Raw genomic sequence first — 21,752 nt, 5'->3', positions numbered from 1 at the left:
GTGTGACAACAGCAGGTAGACGTATGTGGGAGCTCTGTTACCTGTTCATCTTGGAATATACAGCAGGGCACAGTGGAGACTATTGTCACATACAGGGAACCTCTGTCACGCTCCCAGTTAGAGGATTGGAGAGACACACACACACACACACACACACACACACACACACACACACACACACACACACACACACACACACACACACACACACATGTCCACTACATAGAGCCATTCCTGTATTTTTTGTCTGTGAAGTCTGCAGCTCCTGAGCTCAGGAGGGTTTTACTGCTGCTTGTTACTCTTCATAGTGAAATTAAAGGCAGTGTTAGTGAAACCTGGTTTGAGAATTGTACTCACATACACACAAGAACCCAAACACACATGCAGGTGTGTACTTAATACTTCTAAATACTAATTACTTTCTTATGATTGCGTGTGCCCACAACTCAGGCACTTTTCAGTATATTTTTTAGTAGCTGCAACACATGAACTTTTTTCTTTTCTCAACTTTAGCTTTGTCTGTTTAATATTTAGTTAAGTGTTTCTCACTTCCACCGTCGTCAGCACTGGTTGCCTGAATGTAGGTCAGGTGCCCTCTGTAGGAACCTTGTGTTAGGAAGATCAGCTTAGGCCAAAGTGCATGACACCTAACCATGATAAGCATGTCGTCTGCACATGCATTCAGACACAAACACACACACAAACACACGCTAGTACAAAAAGAGAGCACTAAGAGGGGTTCAGGGAGAAGTTTCCTTTGTGCTGTGCTCCGACAAAAATGGCAGTTAATCCTCTGCCTCTTTACCTGTCACCACTCTGTCTACAGCCAAAAGAACTTGCTGCTCTCCCTCTCTACAGCTCATTGATGGCTTTTTTCCAGACTGCACAAGTGCTTATTAAGAAACAGAAGAAAAAATTCATTCAGCTTGGTTAAAGAGGGAAAAGGTATTTCAGGATAAATTGAAATGCTTCAGCTGAGAAGGGCTGTGCTGAAAATCTTGTTGTTTTTTCCCAGACTCATAACTCAAAAGCCAAAAGCCATATGCTGCTAAGTTCTGCTGCACTTCCAACTTGTTGTTTAGCTCTTCTAATCAGCCTGCACATATTCATTTGTTTCACTATCGGAAAAAACCCTGTATTAATTACAGACGGATACTCCTGGAGACAGGTGTTTACAGTATTTCATACAGCAGCTGATTTCGTGTCTGATTATATTTAGATTGGCACCACAACATGTTTATTTCATCTGATCTCATCTTTCATTTTGGAGACACGTATGATTTTATCAATTGTACCTCAGGTTTCATTTTGAAGTGTTCTTCAGGACACTGTTGGCTTGTCTGTCAACACACACACAAACTTCAAGATGCAAAATTAATGCCCTTCACACCGGTAATCATCCACGCTGGTAATGATTTATATGCTCATGTAATGCCAATGCTGTTTCAATTAGGAGGGTTTAATTTGTAAAATTTTCACACATTCCAATGCTTATTATATGCAGGCTTCTTTCTAAGTTTTACTAACAGTTTAACAGTATGTGTATATAGAGGGGATCCCTTATCTACTGTTTATCTTCATTCTTCGTCACAGTCTTTAGGATCTCATCTATACCTGGCCGTGTGGTCTTCCAGTCTCTCACAGCTATAGGGCCCATTAGCAAATAACTCTTATCAACCTGTTATTCTGAGGAAACGGGCCTCTCTCAAAATAAAGGACCCAGAAACCCAAACATACAGCCGAGGTTGTGCAGGTGTGTGCGTCTGCATGTGAGCTAGCAGATAAAGATGAGATGAAAGTCGGTTTTGTGCGTTGTTATTTAAGTAACTGTTAGAATGTTGTTGCAGACTTGCTGATGCCTATTCTGCGTTCATCATTGTTGAAGTGTTCGTGCTCCCTCTTTGCCATCCTGCACAGCGTTGGCATAATAAGCACTGAAAAACATCAGCAGTCGGTATCTTCCTGATGACAGGTTAACGACTAGCTGTTCAGTGCCCGCTGATTTACAGTAATGGCAGTGAAATTATAGCAGAAGTGTAGACTTGAGTAAAGCTGTTGTTTTTCACTTCTCCTGCTAATGCGCACATACTCACGCTAAGTCCACTGCATGTCTTTCACACAATTCATAACAGAAGACATATGAGCGTGAGCAAAGTTTTTTTCCTTCTTTACAGCTGGGAATTCAAAATGAAAGTCTTTCTTTTCCTTCCCCTAGAATTAATGGGTTTGGTTTTGCTGGGGTCACACTCTTGTCACAATTTCCTCCTGTCTAATTTCCCTCCTTCCACCTTGAGCAGACGACATAAATCAGGTCTGTGAACGGCGTTTATTGTACTTAGTAACAGTAGTTATTCTCACGCTCTGTAACACAGCCAGGGCTCCCGACCAATAAATGTCAGTGGTTGGGTTTCCTCAAGTGTGAGGAACACAGTTTTGTGAAGGTATGGCGTGTGCACGTATTTGTCACCTCAGAGAAAAGGTCTCATATTGAAGCTATCATCATTAAAGCTCCTTTAGCAGCAGCTCAGCTAAACATCCTTCAGTTGGCTGCCATCTTGACTGAGGATATGAGTTGACAGGTACTGCTGTCCAACACACTGCTTAATGACTAAGTAGTAGTCTTTCCACCTTTTTCCTTCTTTTTTGTTAAGCCTCCAGACATCCCACTCTGTCTGGATGTCACAGTCAAAGCTATTTTTTCATACAGTGCTGGTTTTAAAATACAGCTAGTCGGATGGATTGTTTTTAGTTTTAAACTTTACTTTATGTTCATTGATTTCTTTAAATATGTGCTTATTTTGAATTTGCTGGCAGCAACACATTTCAAACAAGTTGGGACAGGAACAACAAAAGCCTGAGAAAGTTGTGGAATGCTCGAACCTCGTATTTGTGTAATTGTGAGTGACACTGACCCCCACATGGATCATGACACTTTTAGTGTCCTTACTGTAGAAACTGCTGTTCCAGACATCAGCCCGTACATGAACACTCCAGGTCTTACGCAGAGGTCAGTAAGGTCAGGTGAATCTCGACAAACCTTTAAACCAGCAGAGTGATTGTCTATTTTGCTGCTTGATTTCTTTTGGAATAGCACAAAGCCCACCATCTGCTGCCAGAGGGAGCTCACTGTACATTGTCTCATGTCCAGAATCACAAAAGCTCCCTGGCTGATTTGCTGCAACGTAATTTTTCAATTATCAAGTTCACCAGCAGATGGGACAGTTTTGTGGCCACATTTTGGACCCTGCACCCACACCACTCATGTGAAGTTGGAAAGATAATGTGTCAGTGTTTGATTTAATTTATCCCACGATAGAAACTGAAATCTGCTAGAGGGATGGAAAGATGAGAGGTTGGACAGATAGAACAGATATGACAGAGCTGGGCACTGCATGAAAGCAGGAGTGCAATACAGGCCCACGCAGTCAGTGTTAAAATATGTTTTCATGTCATCACTCACAACAGAGGGATGGCCTGTCTGATCGTTGTCTCATACTATCTGTCTTCCTCGCTAATCTGGTGGAGATAGTTCTGAGTACCTTTATTTTCTTTCTCTCTCTGTCTCTTTTAAGTTATCTCTCCTTCCACCCTTGTGATGCCAGTTTGAGCCGCATGGATGTGAGTGGAAGTATGTGATAAAAAGCAGGTCCTGTGAACCAATTGATCACCACTGGAGTAACACTCCACTCAATTTATAAAACTGATGATGAAAATTTACCAGTCGTTAACGTCACTGAGGGGAAACACTGAGGAATCACAGAATATCTTGTTGCACTTTCTCAAATAATATGCATGCAATAGAAGTCAGGAATCAATTAAGTTATTGATAAGCAGAGTCAGAAGAGTACTCCACTGATTTAGCATTGGACACCTTTAACATTGTCAGTCTAACAATGGACAGTTTAGAAAAAAATAGGATCCACATTGATGCAGCAGAACCAGAGATACCCTCAAAATGTGGCAGCTACATCACCCACATGAATCTCGCTTGTCTTGTCTTGTCTTGGTTTTGGTAATGCTAGTTAGCTACACGAGGAGCGAGCTACAGTCTGACACCGAGTCGGTAAGCTCACTTAATTGTAACTCCACACCCCCAGATTTTTTTCTTTTTCCAACTTTGTTGTCTTCAGCCTTAACTGGCGCTGACATCACTTGAGGCAGTTGATCAGACTTTGCGGAGCTCCATCTGGAGCCACAATAGACCATATGCAGTTTTTTTTCACATGGGGCCTATGCAGCCACATTCCCCAACACCTGGAAACAGACTTTGATGTGTGGAATCTGTGCATTTCCCCTGTAATGTCCTCACCAACTTCCGTCTGCCCTTCCTGGGAGGATCATTACACCCTCACAGTCAAGCCTGGTTACTATCTGGTCGTCAGGGCATTTTAAATGACACTTGAAAAGTGTCCTTATCTTTTGACCGAGCTGCAACTTTTGATTCATCAGGCCGTAGAGGAGCTGTGACTTGACACTTGGGGTGAAACCTCGTTACAGATGTTTCTATTCACAGTCTGAGCATAAAGCATTCAGTATGTGATTTTTGGCTTTGCTTTGCGGCTCTGCTCTCTCTTCACCACCACGGTCTGATACAGCAGCCACTGTCCTGCTGTTGCACCTCACTATCCTTTGAGAACGTTGAGCTCTTAATTAGGGCGACAATCTGCAAAATGTTTTTACAATTATCACAAGGAACATAAAGTTTCAACTTCAAACAATGATTGAACATTCAACAAATGCGCAACACTTTCTCCTGTTTATTCAGCCGTGTAGGAGAGAGATGCAGGAGAGAAATGTGTAGCAAACATGTTTTGTTACTCTGAATCACGGCTTTTTCTACATATCTACTTATTATGGGGATCACATTTAATAATTGCTGCAAAAGAGAACCCAGTTCAAAATTAAAGTGATGAAAATAAACTCACAAATTCTTTTTAATCGACATGTTAAAGAGTCAAAAGTCTTCTTTATTAAAATCGTGTGGAACCATAAGTCATGTTTCTGTTGCATTTGACTGCCATATGCCATATGCACCATATGTGAGAACTCAGATTGAGTTATAGGGTTGTAATGTGCTGTCGAAACCCTAAATTATACTTAGCGTCTTTCTGACTACACTGAGACATTGTGAGCTTGCCAGTATTGCAGTTGCACAACTTCCACAGGCTATATCATCACTGTCCCTTATCTGCCTGATTTTATTTATTTGCCCAGCTCTGTATTTACACAGTCTGACAAATCCTGTAATTTGAATACATATGTTGTTTGGTTTTATGTGGTGTCAAAAGGAAATAGCTCTGGCCTGATCAAAAGAGCTGTTTGATCTTGCTTAAGTTTAACAGTGGATGGAAGCCAACCAAGCACAAGCCCACCTGGCTGTTCAGATGTAGCGAAAGAGCAGAAGAGCACACACCTGATAATTTACTCGTTTTTCTTTCTGTCTCTGCCAGAGGAAGCATTCTCCGCTCAGCATGAGAGTCTAAAGGAGGAGAAAGAATCCTTAACCAAGCTGCAGAAGGAATGCACTGCCAAGAGGTATGTGTGAACCTGTAATTAGCTATTGCTTTATATCTGCACAGAAAACACACTTTTTAGATGCGTTTAGCCCCGTCAGCGAGACATTACCCAGAGCCCGCTGAATGATATGACTCAATGTGAATCGTGATGAGACTACACCCGTCTCCCTGCCTCCTACCGTGATTTCTCAAAACAAGGGGATGTTTTTGCGGCTGGCGCTGCCTATTTATACGTCTTCAACACAGAGTTTGCACATTGTGCTAAGAAGCCTTTTGGCATGTGTTTGCCTTGGCCTGCGGGGAGGCGTGTGCGGCTGGTGCTGACCCTGGATACAGATTTGTTTGTCTGAGAAGTACCTGGCAGTCACAGAGGGTAAACCAGAGCCCCAGGAAGCCAGTACGGGCCAAGAGTCCCAGCAAACAGGAAATTAACACCGACACTTGTACATCTGCCTAACATCCATTGCTCGGAAATATCTGTGTCTTTGATGTTTTTTCATGGAAATGTCTCTTTTTATTTAATTTCTTTTTGAACTTTTAGCTAAGGAAAGGTTACACTGTGCATGCATGCTTTTTTTTCAGCTTTTCCTCAATTCTGTTTAATATTTCACTGCTGCTGTCCAACAGCTTTATCTCAGAAAATTAGAGTTGAAAAGCATCACTCAGGGTATCTTCAGTTGTTGCTGATAATTCTTAAATTTAAGTATATTCTAAATGTAGATTAACACAAAATATTTTGTTTGTGAATATGACTTAAGAAGAGCAGTGAAACATGTCATGTTTGAAGAAAAGGGTATGTGAAGGGCTCGCACCTTGGCCTCAGCCAATTAGGTGAGTCAGAGCCTGCTGGACAGATGAGTGATTTCAGATCAAACGATCATTAGACAGCAGTCTGTCTCTTCTTTCACTTGTACAAAGCAGCTGCACACTTAGAAAAGGGAAATGATAAGAGGCTGCAAACCACAGAAAAAGTCAAAAAGGAAATTCAAGTGACAAGCGTGGTGCATGGGTAGGAGGGTGCATCACATTCAATAACGTTTTCTCCAAAACCCCTTTTCATCTGGATAAAATGATGGACTATTACCCGTAAGTGTAGCAAGTATTGTAGAGGACACCAACATAAGCAGCCACAGGGATAACTGTACATATCCAGAGTCACGTTATATTTGCTCTTTTTAGTGGAAGGGCTACTTTTAGCTGCAGAGATATATTAGATGTTATCAATAACTGGAGCTCTTTCACATTCACATGTCTTATATTCTGTATAAATCAGCTTTTATTCTCCAGCACAGCCTCAGCCTTTAAATCACCTGCACTCGCCACATTGGTTCCTCAGTGATATCATATGGCTGTTGGAAGTATAAGTTGGATGAGACTCTGAACTTGTGCAGTATTTCAGTCCATGATGGTATTTTACATTTGTAACAGGAATAAGAAATAATAAAAAAACAGCACTCGCACACAGCGATACCTTACTTAGGTCAAACCCAATACTTGTCGCTGTGGGCAAATACCCAAACCAGGTTTTTGTTCTCCAGTTTTTATAGGTCAGAATTCAGAATGCCTTTGGGCTGATAGACCCTGTACAACTACCAGCAAGTGTCCTATTATGACTGTAAAAAGACAGATTTTTTTTAGTTAAATTGCAGATTGCGAGTCACCTATCACTCATCCATACAAGGCCGAGAGAAGGGCAGCTTCAGCTTAGAGTGACATTAACCTGCTCTCACATGTCATTACGCTGCATGAATAAACTCTCCTCTGTGTTTGTCATCACTCTTTTCTATCTTCACCAACTTTAACTATCTTTCTGCCAGCCGGTCACTAATTGTATCGTCCTCGTGTCTGGTTTTGTGTCCCCAGAGAGCAGTTCCTCAAGTCCAACGCCCAGCTCACCTTCCGCTGTCGTCAGCTCCTGTCTGAGCTTTCCTACATTTACCCCATTGATGTGGTGAGTTGGCCCTGGTGGTACACTGCTGCATATCACGTTTTTGACTGACATCTGCAAAGAAAGTCTTTAATAAAGCAGAAATGGTGCAAATAGCTGCGTGCAACAGTTCTCTTTCTTTCTGAATGTTATTTCCACTGCTGTGTTTTCAGAGATCATCCAAAGTTGTCACCTTTCTGTTTAATATGCATCTCTGATATATATTACAGTCTGTTTTGTTAAACATTTGGCATGAAAGCTAAATATTTTGAATGCTGACACGGCTAGACAGCGATGGATTGATTTAAAGCAAGTGCATCTGCCAGTGGCGAAGCAAGTGTTCCATCCCTCACACCGTTTCATCTTGTCTGGGTCTGTTTCTGCTGCCTGATCGTTGTCTTTGATATGAAACCTCTTATTTGAATCCACAGGCTAATCAGTCAGATTATGTCATCTGCGGAGTGAAGCTGCCAAACTCTGAAGATTTTCAAGGTAATTTATTACATGCCTGCCTGTGTGCTTCAGGGTTAGGGGAGGATAAGCTGCGGTGAGGCATGCTGAACAAATGTTTTGCCTTAGCTTTAATGCGTATGATTATATGTAGATGTTTGGTGAGGCGAAGCAATTTAACATTTTACAATTTGATGGCTGATGATCTCATGGATGCATTATCTGTGATATCATATGTTTGGCTACGGTGGGTGGCAATTTGACATGACAGTACCAAAGTATAACCCTTTTTAACATGCATACATTATGTGATTTTAGAATTACCAGTATGCCCTTTAATGCATAAAAGATATAATGACATAAGTGTATTGTCAATAAGGAGTCGATAGTTTTACCAGCTAGAAAAGGTCAACATTCTGCTCAACTCTGGTGAGTTCTGTACAGTCAAAATCACCACAGACACACAGAAATACATGTCTGGCCTCAGATACTGTGTGAGTTAGCAATGATTAAGCACCAGTGTAATCACTTTCCACTGGCAAAGTCTTTGGATTCAAATTTCTTCTTTTTTTTCTCCTCTTGATATTCAGTGATGGAAAACAAAACAAAAAAACAAAACAAAACAAAAATCCAAAGGGGAACACGTTAAAGTGAAAACACTTATTTCCATCATGGTCCTAAGATGCAGCCTTCTCTTCTCCCTCCTCTTTGCTGGTTAATATCAACTGAATATCAATTCATTTCTCATCTGTGCAATAAAAAGAGACACAGATTTAATTAATAACGCAATAATGCTAAAACATAGAGTAATAACACAACACAGCAAGTGTCTCTGTAATGCACAGTACCAACAAACACGAGGAGAAGGTTCCATGCTGAGTTGCTAAAAAATTAAGAGGGAGATAAGAAAGAAGAAAGGAAAAAGGCATGTGGGCCAGACAGAGAAGGCAGACAGAGCTCGGTTGGTTTGCATTCTTCTGTTGCCTTTCTGATGTCTTGGCTGTCGATAGAGGAGTTGTTCAGCACCACCACAGTCTTACGGAGTCTTGTCACAAAATGCTTTTGTATCTGCTTTACCATCCCAGTGAGACACGGCCACAGAAACCACATGGTTTAATATCAAAGACTCAGTATTAGAGAACAGAAGGTTGGAAAAAAGTTTTGTCAGCAGGCAGTTTCATCCACAAAGCCCTTGTTATCATGTTGGTGTCCAGGGTTAGAGTAAGGGTCACGCTGCATGTGTCCTGATAAATGGGACTTGCTGTCACAGCAAGGGAAACTCGATGACTTCATGACCTCTGAATAGCTCAGACGAACTGAGGAGTCCTCAGATTGAATGGAAATGAATGGTTAGCTTAGGTCTGCAGCATTTGTCTCATACTCAGAACACACTGGCTACTGTCCGCTCAACATCCTCCAGCTCCTCTTCTCCACAGCTGGTGACACCCAGCAGGCCTCTGAATCCATAATTCAGAAATACCGCTCCCACTCTCGTCCGCTCCCTCCTGTCACACTCCACCTGTTACCATCTTTTAAGAGCACTGTGAAGTGCACAGTGGTCACAGCCAGCCCATTTGTGTTTGCAGCAATCACTTGTTCCCATAAGGTGGAGGCCTGTGTCTGCTTCTGCCTCCCAGTCCTGCATAGGTGGACACCTAGCAGTGAGTAAACAATCGAGCATGTTCGTGGCAGACAATAAAAGGCCTAACAGAGAGCATCCTAATGCATTGACTGCTAACTACCTTCTCCTGTGTGCCCTTCCTCACGGTTGGGTGGCTGGCTTGTGGTTTGTGGAGAGAAGTCATGCAATCAAGGTAGCCTTTGATATTCACCCGCTAACAAAACAGCAGTGACCATTAGACATCTTGCAGTACAACATATAGATGAAAGGATGGAGAAGCATGCATTTACCCCTCCATTTTACCCAGTTGCTGACCCCTGCTCTCATTTGTGTGAGGTCTGCCCGATCAAGTCTAGAACTGTCTGGATGGGTGTCAGAGTCAGTTTAGACAGGCCTACAGGGGAGGATGTTCCACATTAGAGACCAGGGTCAGGGTTAGATGGGAGTCCTAATCCTACTGGGGGTCAAAGTGGAACAGGGTGGTACTCTACTGAGACCCTTCACTGCTTAACATTTAACTAAGCTTTCCTCGTCAACGTGGCCTGACAAGATATCAGCAGTCTCCACTTGCACCCTAAGGTGGCGCTTATAGTTGCATGTCCTCCAGTTGACCTGATATTCCTGTTAGCGCGTAGCAGCACCAGAGGCCAGGAAGCCGTTTACTCCAGGTGCTTTTGTTGCTATGCACAAAAACATACAGGAAGAATAATGATACAAAGCTGGGTGTCTGTGTTACGTTGAAAAACACGCAACACGAGCCAAGGATTCTACCACTCACTGTTGTCATAGTCTATTATTTCAAAGCATGACGATAAAAACCACGGTGATCTTCAGTCTTTGCCTCGAGCAGTGTCCTGCTGCTGTTAGAGAATGTGAAACCACTTAGCGTGTTGTCTTGAAACCATTTCTCGTACTTAAAGTGAGATGGTTCACTGTGTCTTTCCCTGTCAGAAATGTTCTCAAAGGCATCCAGTTTTCCATCCTTTAAGTTATTTGGGCTCAGAGGGGATCGTTATCCATGATGCTTTTGCTTCTCAAGCGCTGAGAGAAATTGGGTATCCCACTGCAGTCAGGGTTCGGTGGTGTGTTGCGATGTGTGATGTGCCACATTTTGTATTACTTTCAAAACGCTTTCCCACATGAAGGCAACTGCTCTTCTTCCTGTGCACACTTGGATGCCAAGATATCTTTGGTTGGATGTTTACACATTTTTGGTTGGATTTACAAGATGTGGACATTGTTTATGTACCGTAAACACTATTTATTTTTCGATGTAATGAAAGTACATTCCAAACAAAGCAAACATTGCTGACTGTATGCTTTGAAGTTCTTGATGTGATAAACTACTGACTTTTGGGTGATTCAAATGCTTCTGATTTGAATTAAATTTGCATCAGATTACAGTCTAAGAGGCTTTGCTGTGTTGATGTGGATCCTCTTAAAAGCTCCTTGATGGATTAACATTACAACATTTCTTGTTTGCTCAACACAATGTGTGATTACTGGAACCTCTTTTTTGCTTTGTGTCCTGCAGCAAAGGATGACGGGAGCGTGGCAGTTGCCCTGGGTTACACATCGCACTTGGTCCTGATGATCTCGTGCTTCCTGCAGGTCCCTCTTAGGTATCCGGTGATCCACAAGGGTTCACGCTCCTCAATCAAGGATACCATCACCGACAGACTCACTGAGAAGGAGCGAGAGTAAGTAGGCTCACCAACATCTAAATTCATTAATGACAGCAGATACTCTCTCATTGCTGATGTGTGTCTAAAGCTCTTCCTCATCCCAGTGTGGACTGTGTGATTGATTCCACTCGTTCAGGCAAACTCTGTTTTCATGTCTGGTCTCAGACTGGGGTGTGAAGTGTTGAGACCATGAAACAACCCTTGCTGTTCATTTGATGTCAGCACCACGTGTGTTCTCTGCACAACGCTGACCTTTTGATGTCACAGTGATTCCATCAGCAAGCACATATTAGATACATGACGAAAACGCACACAGAAGTGCGCAGAAGCACTTTTATACAATCCTGAAATGAATTTTTAATAGAGTACTGGACCATAATCCTGACTGTAAATGTTTTTGATTGTGATGGGTCAAGAAGCGTTATTTATTTTAGTCTCTTCTCTGCTCCTCTCTTTATTGCTCTTATGTAAACAGGGTTATTATGGGTAATTGACAGTTTATACAACCATGCAAAGGGATCAAAGAGACAGTTTTGACAGCATTGCTAGTTTTATTATTGTATTATAGAGGTAACAAAATCTATTGAGTGTAACTTAAAGAGCAACTTTACTCTGTTTTAGCTTGAATGTGCCCCCTTCACAAAACCAAACAATGTGTATAAACATGACAAATCAATAGACAATGAATCAAGTGACTTTTCAACATTTACTCCACATCCACTCTCAAAAAGTCATTTAGAGTTGAGCAACTTTTTGAGTAAAGAGAAAAATACTTCAACACCTTTTTATATTTCCTGTTATTCTACACACTTTTGTGTAAAAGTCAAATCCTGACTGAAAATGTGAGTTGAATAGAGACATGGAAATTGGGTTTTTAGTGTCATAAACAAAGAAAAAGATGAGTCACAGTTTCCATGTGTTTTCAATGTGAAAATAAATGTTGGATAAATAAAAGCATTTTTGCATTGGTGAGATTTTGCAATCTGTTTCCTGTTTTCAACCTCTCCCTCGTTGCCAATGCCATCACTTGACAAGTGTTAATGTGCTCTGTCTTATTTCATTGCCTAATTTGTAGTATCTCCACAAAATCCCCCAAAACTTGTTTTGCTTTTACAGATCTTCCCTTGCATGTTTACAAATCTTTACTTGCAGTTTGGGGAGTGCTACATTTGTTTTATGTTCGCTCAGTTGTCTTCAAAGAATTTCCATAATTACATACTGATTTTTTTTTTTATTTCATCTGATTGTCTTGTCTGAATCTGCATCCATCCTGTCTGCCAACTAGACAGCCGTCTGTGCCGCTGGAATGTTGTAGTCAATAAATTGCCAGCCTCGTTCTGTAGTTCTCTTATTGGCCTTATATTTAAGATGTCAGCATCATAAATTCTAATATTCAATACAGATCATTATTTATGTATGAAATTGTAGAGAGCCAGAGAGGCTTGTATTGTTCAACTAATCCAAGCATATTAAGTCTTTAAGCAGTGAAATCCATTTTCAGACGGTGTAAATGGACAAAGTCGTCCTTACGACTTCAAAATGCACCTTAAGATTGTCAAGACCTCCAGAGAATAACAATCAAAAGCTGTCCAAATATTAGACTCAGGCTTTTACTTTATTGATCCCAATTTGGGAAATTCTTTTGTTGCAGCAATAGGTTAAACATACACATAAACATAAAATATATACAATATAGAAGAATAAGGATGAGAATAAAACTAAGAGAAAATAATGTTAACAATATAGTATATGACATAGAATAACAGCAATTGTTAAAATATAACCAAGTATAGAAAATATAACTCTTAGAAATAAAGTTAAGTATATAACTAGGTATACAAACATAGAATAATAGCAGTTGTTAAAAATAAACTAAATACATAACCAAGAATAACAGTAATTGTTAAAACATATAAGTAAGTATATAGTTACATAATATATATTAAGATATAATAAAAGTCTATAAACAAAGAATAACAGCAATTGTTAAAACATGTAACTAAGAATATAGTTATATAATATGTATTATGATATAATTGAATATAACTAAGTATATAAACATAGATTAACAGCAATTCTGAGAAATATTCTGTTCTAAAAAATAAATGTCTGGTAGATTTATGAACGGCATGTTTGGTTTTAAATAAATCGTCACTTTGTCACTCTTCTCTGGTAATGAAGATGGTTCAAAAATGAGGTTTGATCGACCTTGCCGTGTGCTGAGTAACTTCTGAGTAACATAAAATGTTAGTCTACCTTGAACGTGCTTCAGAGATGGCTGTGTTTGTCTCTGTTAGAGCTCTACTCTATGTTTGTGTTAGGTGAGACAGTAACAGGCCTGATAATGTTATGCACCAGTCCATCGATCCACACACTTCTCAGCTCAGTCAGAGTGGCAGTTGGCTTCATTAAGATAAATTACAGTGACTGCAGTCACAATTGTTTGCTCCCTTTGTAGTGCACAATACAAAGGGGATTATGTTTGTCCTCATCACACCCTCAGCTGCAGGATTCTGTCTTCTATTAGCTGGTGGTAGCTGCAAAATTCTGTCAAAAACCCAAGAGGATTTGGATTGGATAGATTATTCTGGTCCTCTAATGTTCGCTCAGTCCTTTTCTCTTAGGCCCTGCTCTGCAATATTGGGAAACTGTGTTGTCACCAAACTAATTAAATATTTTCTTTTGGAAAATGTTCAAATTGTCTTATTATATTCCTGGTTTCATTTTCTGAGGCTGCAGCACACAAAGTTTGGATGAAGCTGAAGCTTCACACTAGCACATCAGTGATGGCAGACCATACAGCAGCGTGTAAGAGTGCGTTTTCACTGGGGCAAAATATGAAATACTCAGATAGGGCCTATTGAGAAAAATCTCAGTACATACACTCATTTTGGAAAATAGTCCCCATTTCACTACAGACCTGCATAGCTTGGACGGGAGCTTCTGTCTTCTTAAGCTGTTTTGTTTTGCCCATGGTAACAAGTTCCCCTATTTCAGTTTACTCAGGTGTTCAGATAATCCAGTGAAGCTCTGCTGACACTGTAAATCACTGTGCCCTCAGCGCCAGCGTCTCCATCACACCCTCAGGCTGTGACCGCTTTGCTTCCTATCTTCACAGCATTATATAATTTTTGTTCAACCAAGAACAATTCACGATTTAAAATATTGTGTTGACATAAAGAAGCAAGTGATAAACTGAGAATCCAACCTCACCTGGGGCTTTGTCAGGGCCGTCTGTGTACGGCATGAAATGAACAGGCACTATAATTACAGCAAGGGACAAAGTAATGAAATTATTATTTGTATATGTTATGGTCTTGTAACTATGCATCAAGTCATAATAAAAAAAAATCCCTGCTGATGTATGGTAATTACACAATTACCTTACTTGCATATTAACATTACATACATGCAAGACCCCCTTCAATAGCTGAGAGGGAGGTGATGAGGAAGATTATGCTATCTTCAGCAGTGTTATTAATAGCCATGGTTGTAGGTGAATCGTAATTCTGTGTTTACTGTGTGTTGGCTTTTAGCATATTTCAGTCCTTTTTGTTGTGTTATTTTATTTGTAAAAAAATATTTCGGCAAAGATTTTTTGTACCCTTTCTATGGAGTGTTTTTTGCTGGGAATCTGAATGAATATGGGCATTTTGGATGCACTCGTGGGCCTCTGTATGTGGGAAATGAGAATCTGTGTTTTTCAGATGGCTGTAAAGGAGCAAGTTGGGGGTCGTTTGAAACCTGAAGTAGGCTCATTATAGTGAATTATTTAGATTGGCTGGAGAAGAGATGCAGGCCACATGGCGATGTTAAATCAGGTCATTATAACCGGACTGCAGACCAGAAAGGCACGCCACTCTTTTGGTTCTATTCTCACCTTTTAATGTTCTTTGTTTAGCTGCTCAATGAGGAGCGTGGCAGACATTTGCCAACTATGGGTGTAACCCAGTTGGTGTCAACAAGTCCTGTTTTCACCAGCATCTCTGCATTCTTAGTGCAAAACAAGTGGCTGCTTATCAGGCATATGGCAATGTGTAAATAAGCACTGACAGGTTCACATCCACGTGTCATGCATAAGAGAGCAAACAGCTGTAAAAAAAAAAGTATGTGAGAAAAAGTGCGAGACTATCAGACAACACAGTGATTGAGAGGCCATCTTTCTATGTGGGTGACTGTGTCATGACAGCAGCTGGAGAGGCTCACTGGGAGTCTTTTTACTCATTTCCAGTCCTACCATGCAGGATATTTACACCAGCATCCAGCAACCAAAAATAATCTTGTAGGCTGTGAGGCTGTTGGACAGACACAACAATCAAGCATCGCTCTTAGGTGTCCCTGAGTGAGGCCAAACTCTCCAGCAAACTCCCCCCCCCCCCCCCCCCCACACACACACACACACACACACACACACACACACACACACACACATATATGTTTATAACCCCTGAGGTCCCAGCGGGCTGCAGGCACACTGCAAAATGATGTGTTGGGAGATGGAAAGCAACTAGCCGAGCTCTAAAAGTGAACAAAAAAGGGGTGATTAAAGTGTCGGAAAGAGGCAGCCGGTGCTGATAAGTGAGGTGGCATGGGATCACTTTCTCAGAGCATGGTAGGATTAGCATGCAGTCAGTCAGTTATAATAGCATGTACATAGGAACCTGATGTTGCCCCAGTTAAATAGTCATTTAAATGGTTTTGCCGTGTTATGTATCTTTGTTCTGCTTTTTAAATGACTCCATGCAACCTTAAAGATCCAGATTTTGGTAGCTGAAATTTCACTGTTCTCTCTCAGAGCTCTAGGCATAGTGTGGTGTGAAGAGTATGAATAGATTTCACCTTTGGAGTTTGGCTAATATCACTTAATTCCTTTGCAGCTTCAGGGTAGACTAGTGACTGCCTTATTTCACATGATATTTGCCACAGAAAAAAACAGTTCAGGAATGTAGTGATCTGAACAGTGTTACCCTCCAATACTACAGAGTTTGAAACTGTCCCTGTGTGAATGTTTGAAAGCAAGGTGTACAATATGACTGGTCTCTTTGGCAGTCAACGTGATTTGGCCTTTTTGGGATCACATCATCCTCCTCCCTGTCGGAGAGGTTCTCTGAAATCAGTGGACTCTAACAACATGTTGCTCCCACATTTTGTCCTATAGAGAGCCCAGTTCCAGTGTTTCTGATTGCATGGGGGAGAACCAGGGAGATGCGATCCAGATGTCCGGTGTCTGATTGAGACCAGAACCCAGCCATTAAAAAGCAAGCACTGCCTCAAATAGTCGTACGCCCAGAGAACTGAGGCAAATCTGTTTTTTTATTTTCTTTATCACCATCTAAGGGAAAATGGATGTAAGTGGGATTTACACATCACTGCTTGATTCAGACACAGAATTAACTGTTGGTGGAGGTAATGGATGTGAATGCCAGCGGAGGGAAGCCAGCTCAAGACGAGAGCAACCTGTGAGCTCCAAGAAAAGGGGTTATTGTTCCGGAGCTTCAGCAGTTTCATGTCTCTTAACGTGGACCATGTGCAGCTGCCCCGAACTACCCTGTCCTGCCCAGTAATGACTGGGGAAAGCACTGCAGGGCAGGTTAAACATCTTACTGGAAGACATCGAATATATGAATGCGCACATACACAAAAGTTGAATTTGGATTCTTTTTTATTTTTCAACTTACAATGATTAAGCATCAATAGTTTAATTCCTGTCTGTCCTCTAGATTTGATTTCATCTGCCAAGGAGATATCTATAAACAAATGGATGAACTTTATACCCAACATTAATAAAACAGCAATAATAACAATAATAAAGCTAATATTGTACGGTGTGTGTTATGATCTAAAGATCGAGTGAGTTTTAGTTGGATCCCCTGGGCAGACCAAAAGGCAGAAACACAAAGAGCCGTTTACAAATACAACGGTTTATTTACCACAACAGCGGGTACAAAACTCGAGAAAATGAAAGCCAGGAAAAACAAACAGAAAATCAGCCAAGAACACAAAATCAACTACACTGTGGCGAGCGGGCAGGAATAATAACACTAGCGAAGAATCAAGGAACTAAAGCACAAGAATAAATCAATCAAAAACACGCAAACTACACACGACCAAAACAAGACTCGCTCTTCAGCGGCAGGAAAATTTACACACGAACTAGGAAGTTTGATGAGGCAAGGTACAAGGCTGGAAAGTTTATCGCATTGGCTCAAAACAATCTTGCAGCGAGGCAGAGCCGCCACGCTGCTTAAATGCAGGGGAGAATCAAGCAGATGAGCAGCAGGTGCGCCATCAACCCTCTGCTCAGTCCGGTCACCCCTCCCCTGCGGAAACACAGATACAGAGAAACACAACCAAACAACAACAGAAAAAGGTACAACTAAACATAACACCAACCAAAGTATAACAGTGTGGATCAATGGAATTTCATTTTTGGCATCTGATTAACATCCTACAGTACAGATGAATGTAATAGCAGTATACACAATTATGAAAAGTAACCAATTTCAGCTTCAGCTGAAATTTAAGATCTTCTGTGTTGTCATATTAAAATGAGTATAGTAAATATCATATAATAAATATGATAAATAGAAATGATAATCTTATGATAATCTACTGGGATCTATAGGAGACTGCACGTTGCAGAACACATCATGTTATTTAGGCAGTGTCAGGTTTGCATGTTTGCTCGTGGTTCAGTTTCAGAGTTATAATATTGTGTTCTTCATAGAAGGAGGTGGTTAACTTGAGTCCCAGAGAGCTTGAATCAAATTCCCCTAAAAAAAAATAGCTCATTATTTAGGTCTGTATGTCAACTACAAAGGCACCCTGGGACTTGATAGAATGTTTACTTGTCTTTTGAGGTTTTCTGCAAAATCACTCAAGGACAATGGCAGGAATGGTATGTTTATTAAAACTCTGAAGAAGTCATATAGCCTCTTCCAGGTTGACAGGTTAGTTGTGTAAGCACGCCTTCATCTTGATGCCCTGCTGTTGTGCAGCCTATTGGAGCGATTGTTATCCATACTTCATTAAAAAAGATAACAAGAAGCATCTGTGCTGAATGGCTTTCTGAGGGACGCTGTGGGTTGAACAGGATGGCTGAGAACATCTAGTAGTGTTGCTTTCATGTTCACAGATCAGAGGGGGGGAAATGAATGCACTTGTTGTAGTCTTGTTCTAGTCTACATTCTGTCAGTCTGTCTGTCAGTCTGCCCACCACTTTGTCCAGATATCTCCACAACTATTGGATGGATTGGCACAGAATGCTGCACAGACATTAATGGTGCCCAGAGGATGAATCCTGCACACTTCAGTGAGCCCCTGACTTTCCTGTAGTGCATCTTTGAGGTTTGCATCACCATCAAAGTTTGTTCACATATTCATGCCCTCCTCTGGATGAATAGATATAACTTTGGCCTTCCCCTGACCTTTCATCTAGCACCATTATCAGGTCAGAAGTTTTATTTGTCCAATACACTGGTTTATGACCAAATACCTACAAAACTGATGAGTGCTAATTAGCAAATATTTGCATGCAAACATGCTAAACTAAAATGGTGAATATGACAAATGTTACACCTGCTTAACATCAGTATGTTTGTGTTATTATCACCAGCAGATGATACTATTTATCTCAATGTCCCACTGTGCCTAAATGCAGTCTTGCAGAGCAGCTAGCATGGCTTCAGACTCTTTGCCTTGTTAGTACTGCTATGATCGTGAAAATTGGTGTTGACCTGAGGCTGCCAGGAGGTTAGAATATTAATCCTCCATAAGTGTTATAATCTTTTGATTTAAGGTCAGATAGCATGTCATTTTGTAAAGACAGATAGAGTGATTGTCTGCTTTGTCTTAAGTTTTTGGCTAGTAAATACTGTATAGGGTGGTGGTCAGATTGAGCCGTCTCCATCTCTGCTTGTGATTATAACAATGGAAGAAAACAAAGGGAAAGAAAAGTTAAAAAAAAAAAAAAAAAGCATGGAGGTTTAAAGCTGGGTCCCTGGACTCCTGGATATTCTTAAGAGCTGTGATGAAAACCCAGTATGACAGAGCAAGGAACCGCCACATCACTCAGGAGATGCTTTAACGGCATAGACCAAGATGGCGAAACGGTTATACTGGGGTCTTAAGTGCAGCAGCGGTCATTAAAATAGCATTCACTGACAGATGCTCAGTGTAATCATTTCTAAGATATTGAAAATTACAGCTCAAAGTGATTTATATAGTAAGCACTGCCATTAGAGCCTTGACAGTTGCAAGGCAGGTGTTTTTTCAAAAAGCAAGCCCAGATGATTTATGGTCCCATGCCGTTTGAAATTGCACATTAGACATTGTGAAATTCGCAAGCTTCTCCCCCTTCCCCATTAAAACAGGGGTGTAAATACTGGCCAAGCCTCATCATGTGAGCCAGAACTGTTGTTTTGCACATTTGGAGTATTAATTAGAATGTCTAAACAGGCAAGCCAACACATGTGGAGACCTCAGCCTGTGTATACATTACAGCAGGTCAGGCAGTCACTAGGAGTCTTCCCACTGTATTCTCATGAACCACAGTAAAGCTGAGGGCGACCACCCACCTGCATAGCTGTGTCCTCCTTTACACTCCTACATTTAATACAGTGCACCCAAGAGGGGACCCAGAGGTGTCCAATATACTATTAACATGCTGAAATATACATACTCTATAGTTTGCACAAGAGGTGCCCATTGACCTTTTGGCCTTGGCTCTCTAATAGACAGCTTTTAACTGGGCTGCCTGCAGAGACGTTGGTCATTTTAGCTCAAAAAACAGAGCTCAAATTTACTCTGCACCCTCCATTTTTTTGGCTCTGTCATTGTTGTAAAACTCTAGAAACCAATGTCAGTTTTAAACAGGCTGTATGTACAAAGACAGTTGCATAAACAAAGCTTTAAATGTGGTGTTTGGGTCGCAGTAAGCTCACCTTTTCTCTTTGCAACCAGAGCCTATAAAAGACGTCATGTGCTGCTAACACCTGCTAGGAGGCCCCCAAGTGCAGTGCAGTGCAGACAGACAGTGGTGGTGGCGGATCACTCAAAGATGAAACAATTTTAACTCAGCCAGCCATTAAGAGATCCCTCAACGGGAATAAAAGAAAGGGCAGGGAGTGTTTTAAAAAGAAGTGGACAGGAAGAAAGAGCAAAGAACTTCTTATTACTCCGTCTAATCATTGTAGCTATATGTTTATAGTTGTTTCCTCCTTTTAACAAGATTGTCTGTGTCTAGACCCTGCAGTTAAAGAGCTGGCAGGCCAGCAGCATCTCATAAAGACAGGGGACTTTCCTGTGAGATGCAGCTTTTGTCTTTTTACAGTGTCATGGCTCCATACTTGATTACATATTTTTCTGTCTACACACAGAGCCAGCACTTGCACGTTAGCTGTCCTGTGGTGAGATTGCTCTGAAGGCCAATTTTTTATGAGACGGGGGGAAAAAAGTGACAGATTTACTTCTGCTCTCAACTCACTGTCATTTCTTTTTCATCTTTTTGTCCAGTGCACACAAAGTTGAATATTAGCTAAATGAAAGCAGATTTCATGTTTCAGTAATCAGTCTTTTAGATGGACACTAAAAGGAGTGGGTGTGTTGATTATGGTGCCTGTCATATTCAGTTTGCTGTGTTAGTTTCGCGGACATGACCCTTCAACAGAGCTGCCACTGAGGGGAGCAGGAGAGGGATGTGCTGACGGAAGAAACGGCTTGATTAAGGAAAGTGAAGAAATCTGAGGAGGACTGCTGAGATAGAGATGATTTGATTTGATTTATATGTACAACAAAATTAAACAAAAGCACCAACGGCATTGTGCATGAGGCACCAGAGGTGAAGTAAGCATGACCTCATTTGAAACAAGACAGAAACAAATAGTTAAGAGTCAGTGGGAAAGCACAATTAGTGCCACAGAAAGTACTTCTCCAGCCTGTGTGTGAATCTTTCTGCTTTGTGTCTGTTTATTCTGGATCCTCCATCGTGATGGACATACAGGGTACTGATTTTGGCCTGCATATTCCTCCAGGATTGTAATTTATTTCATCCTGTTTGGTGTAGTGGACTGCATCAGTTTATGCTGCTGTTGCTGGCTGAGTAATTAAAAATGGCGTTCCGTCTCCTCGTATTGTGCCGTTTCCTCATGTCTCTCTCAGACACACACCGCTTACATTTCTCCCATTGTAGTAAAAATGATAGCAGTGGCTAACTGTCCCCAAGGTCAGAGCTGAGTTAGTGACTTTTTTTTGGACAACAAAGTGAATTCTTTGTGAGTGTTTGATGTGACTTTGCATTGTTGTATGCCTGGTCTTCATCTTTTCTGCTTGCTTTGAGGGCTTTCTTGCTCAGGTCACCTTTGAAAAACGTCTAAATCTCAGTGGGACAAATCTGCTCAGATTAGATAATATATAAAATAATAAAACGTGCTAACTGAATCACATACTCTTTGGTGCCTCCTCCCTTCCCTCCTTCCTTAGACTTCCTCCCTCCATCCTCCCTGCTGGTGTGTAATAATATATTTGACTTTACTGGACGTCCCCGGGAGGAATTC

At 41.1% G+C, this 21,752-nt stretch overlaps 1 protein-coding gene across 2 annotated transcripts in view; it reads left to right on the top strand.

The window, feature by feature from the left end:
* Positions 1 to 21,752, top strand: part of uvrag (UV radiation resistance associated gene) — an 84,023-nt gene that overhangs the window by 19,652 nt on the left and 42,619 nt on the right. For both annotated transcript variants that reach the window (XM_070982447.1, XM_070982448.1), the window contains exons 9-12: positions 5,451 to 5,535; positions 7,380 to 7,467; positions 7,875 to 7,935; positions 11,049 to 11,214. In XM_070982447.1, the coding sequence (XP_070838548.1) occupies positions 5,451 to 5,535; positions 7,380 to 7,467; positions 7,875 to 7,935; positions 11,049 to 11,214 (400 nt within the window). The remainder of the gene's footprint in view (positions 1 to 5,450; positions 5,536 to 7,379; positions 7,468 to 7,874; positions 7,936 to 11,048; positions 11,215 to 21,752) is intronic.

Source organism: Chaetodon trifascialis, chromosome 16 (genome assembly GCF_039877785.1).
Source record: "Chaetodon trifascialis isolate fChaTrf1 chromosome 16, fChaTrf1.hap1, whole genome shotgun sequence".
In the NCBI taxonomy this organism is placed as follows: Eukaryota; Metazoa; Chordata; class Actinopteri; order Chaetodontiformes; family Chaetodontidae; genus Chaetodon; species Chaetodon trifascialis.
The sequence above is the reverse complement of the archived record's forward strand: the minus strand, read 5'-3'. Positions and strand labels throughout refer to the sequence as shown.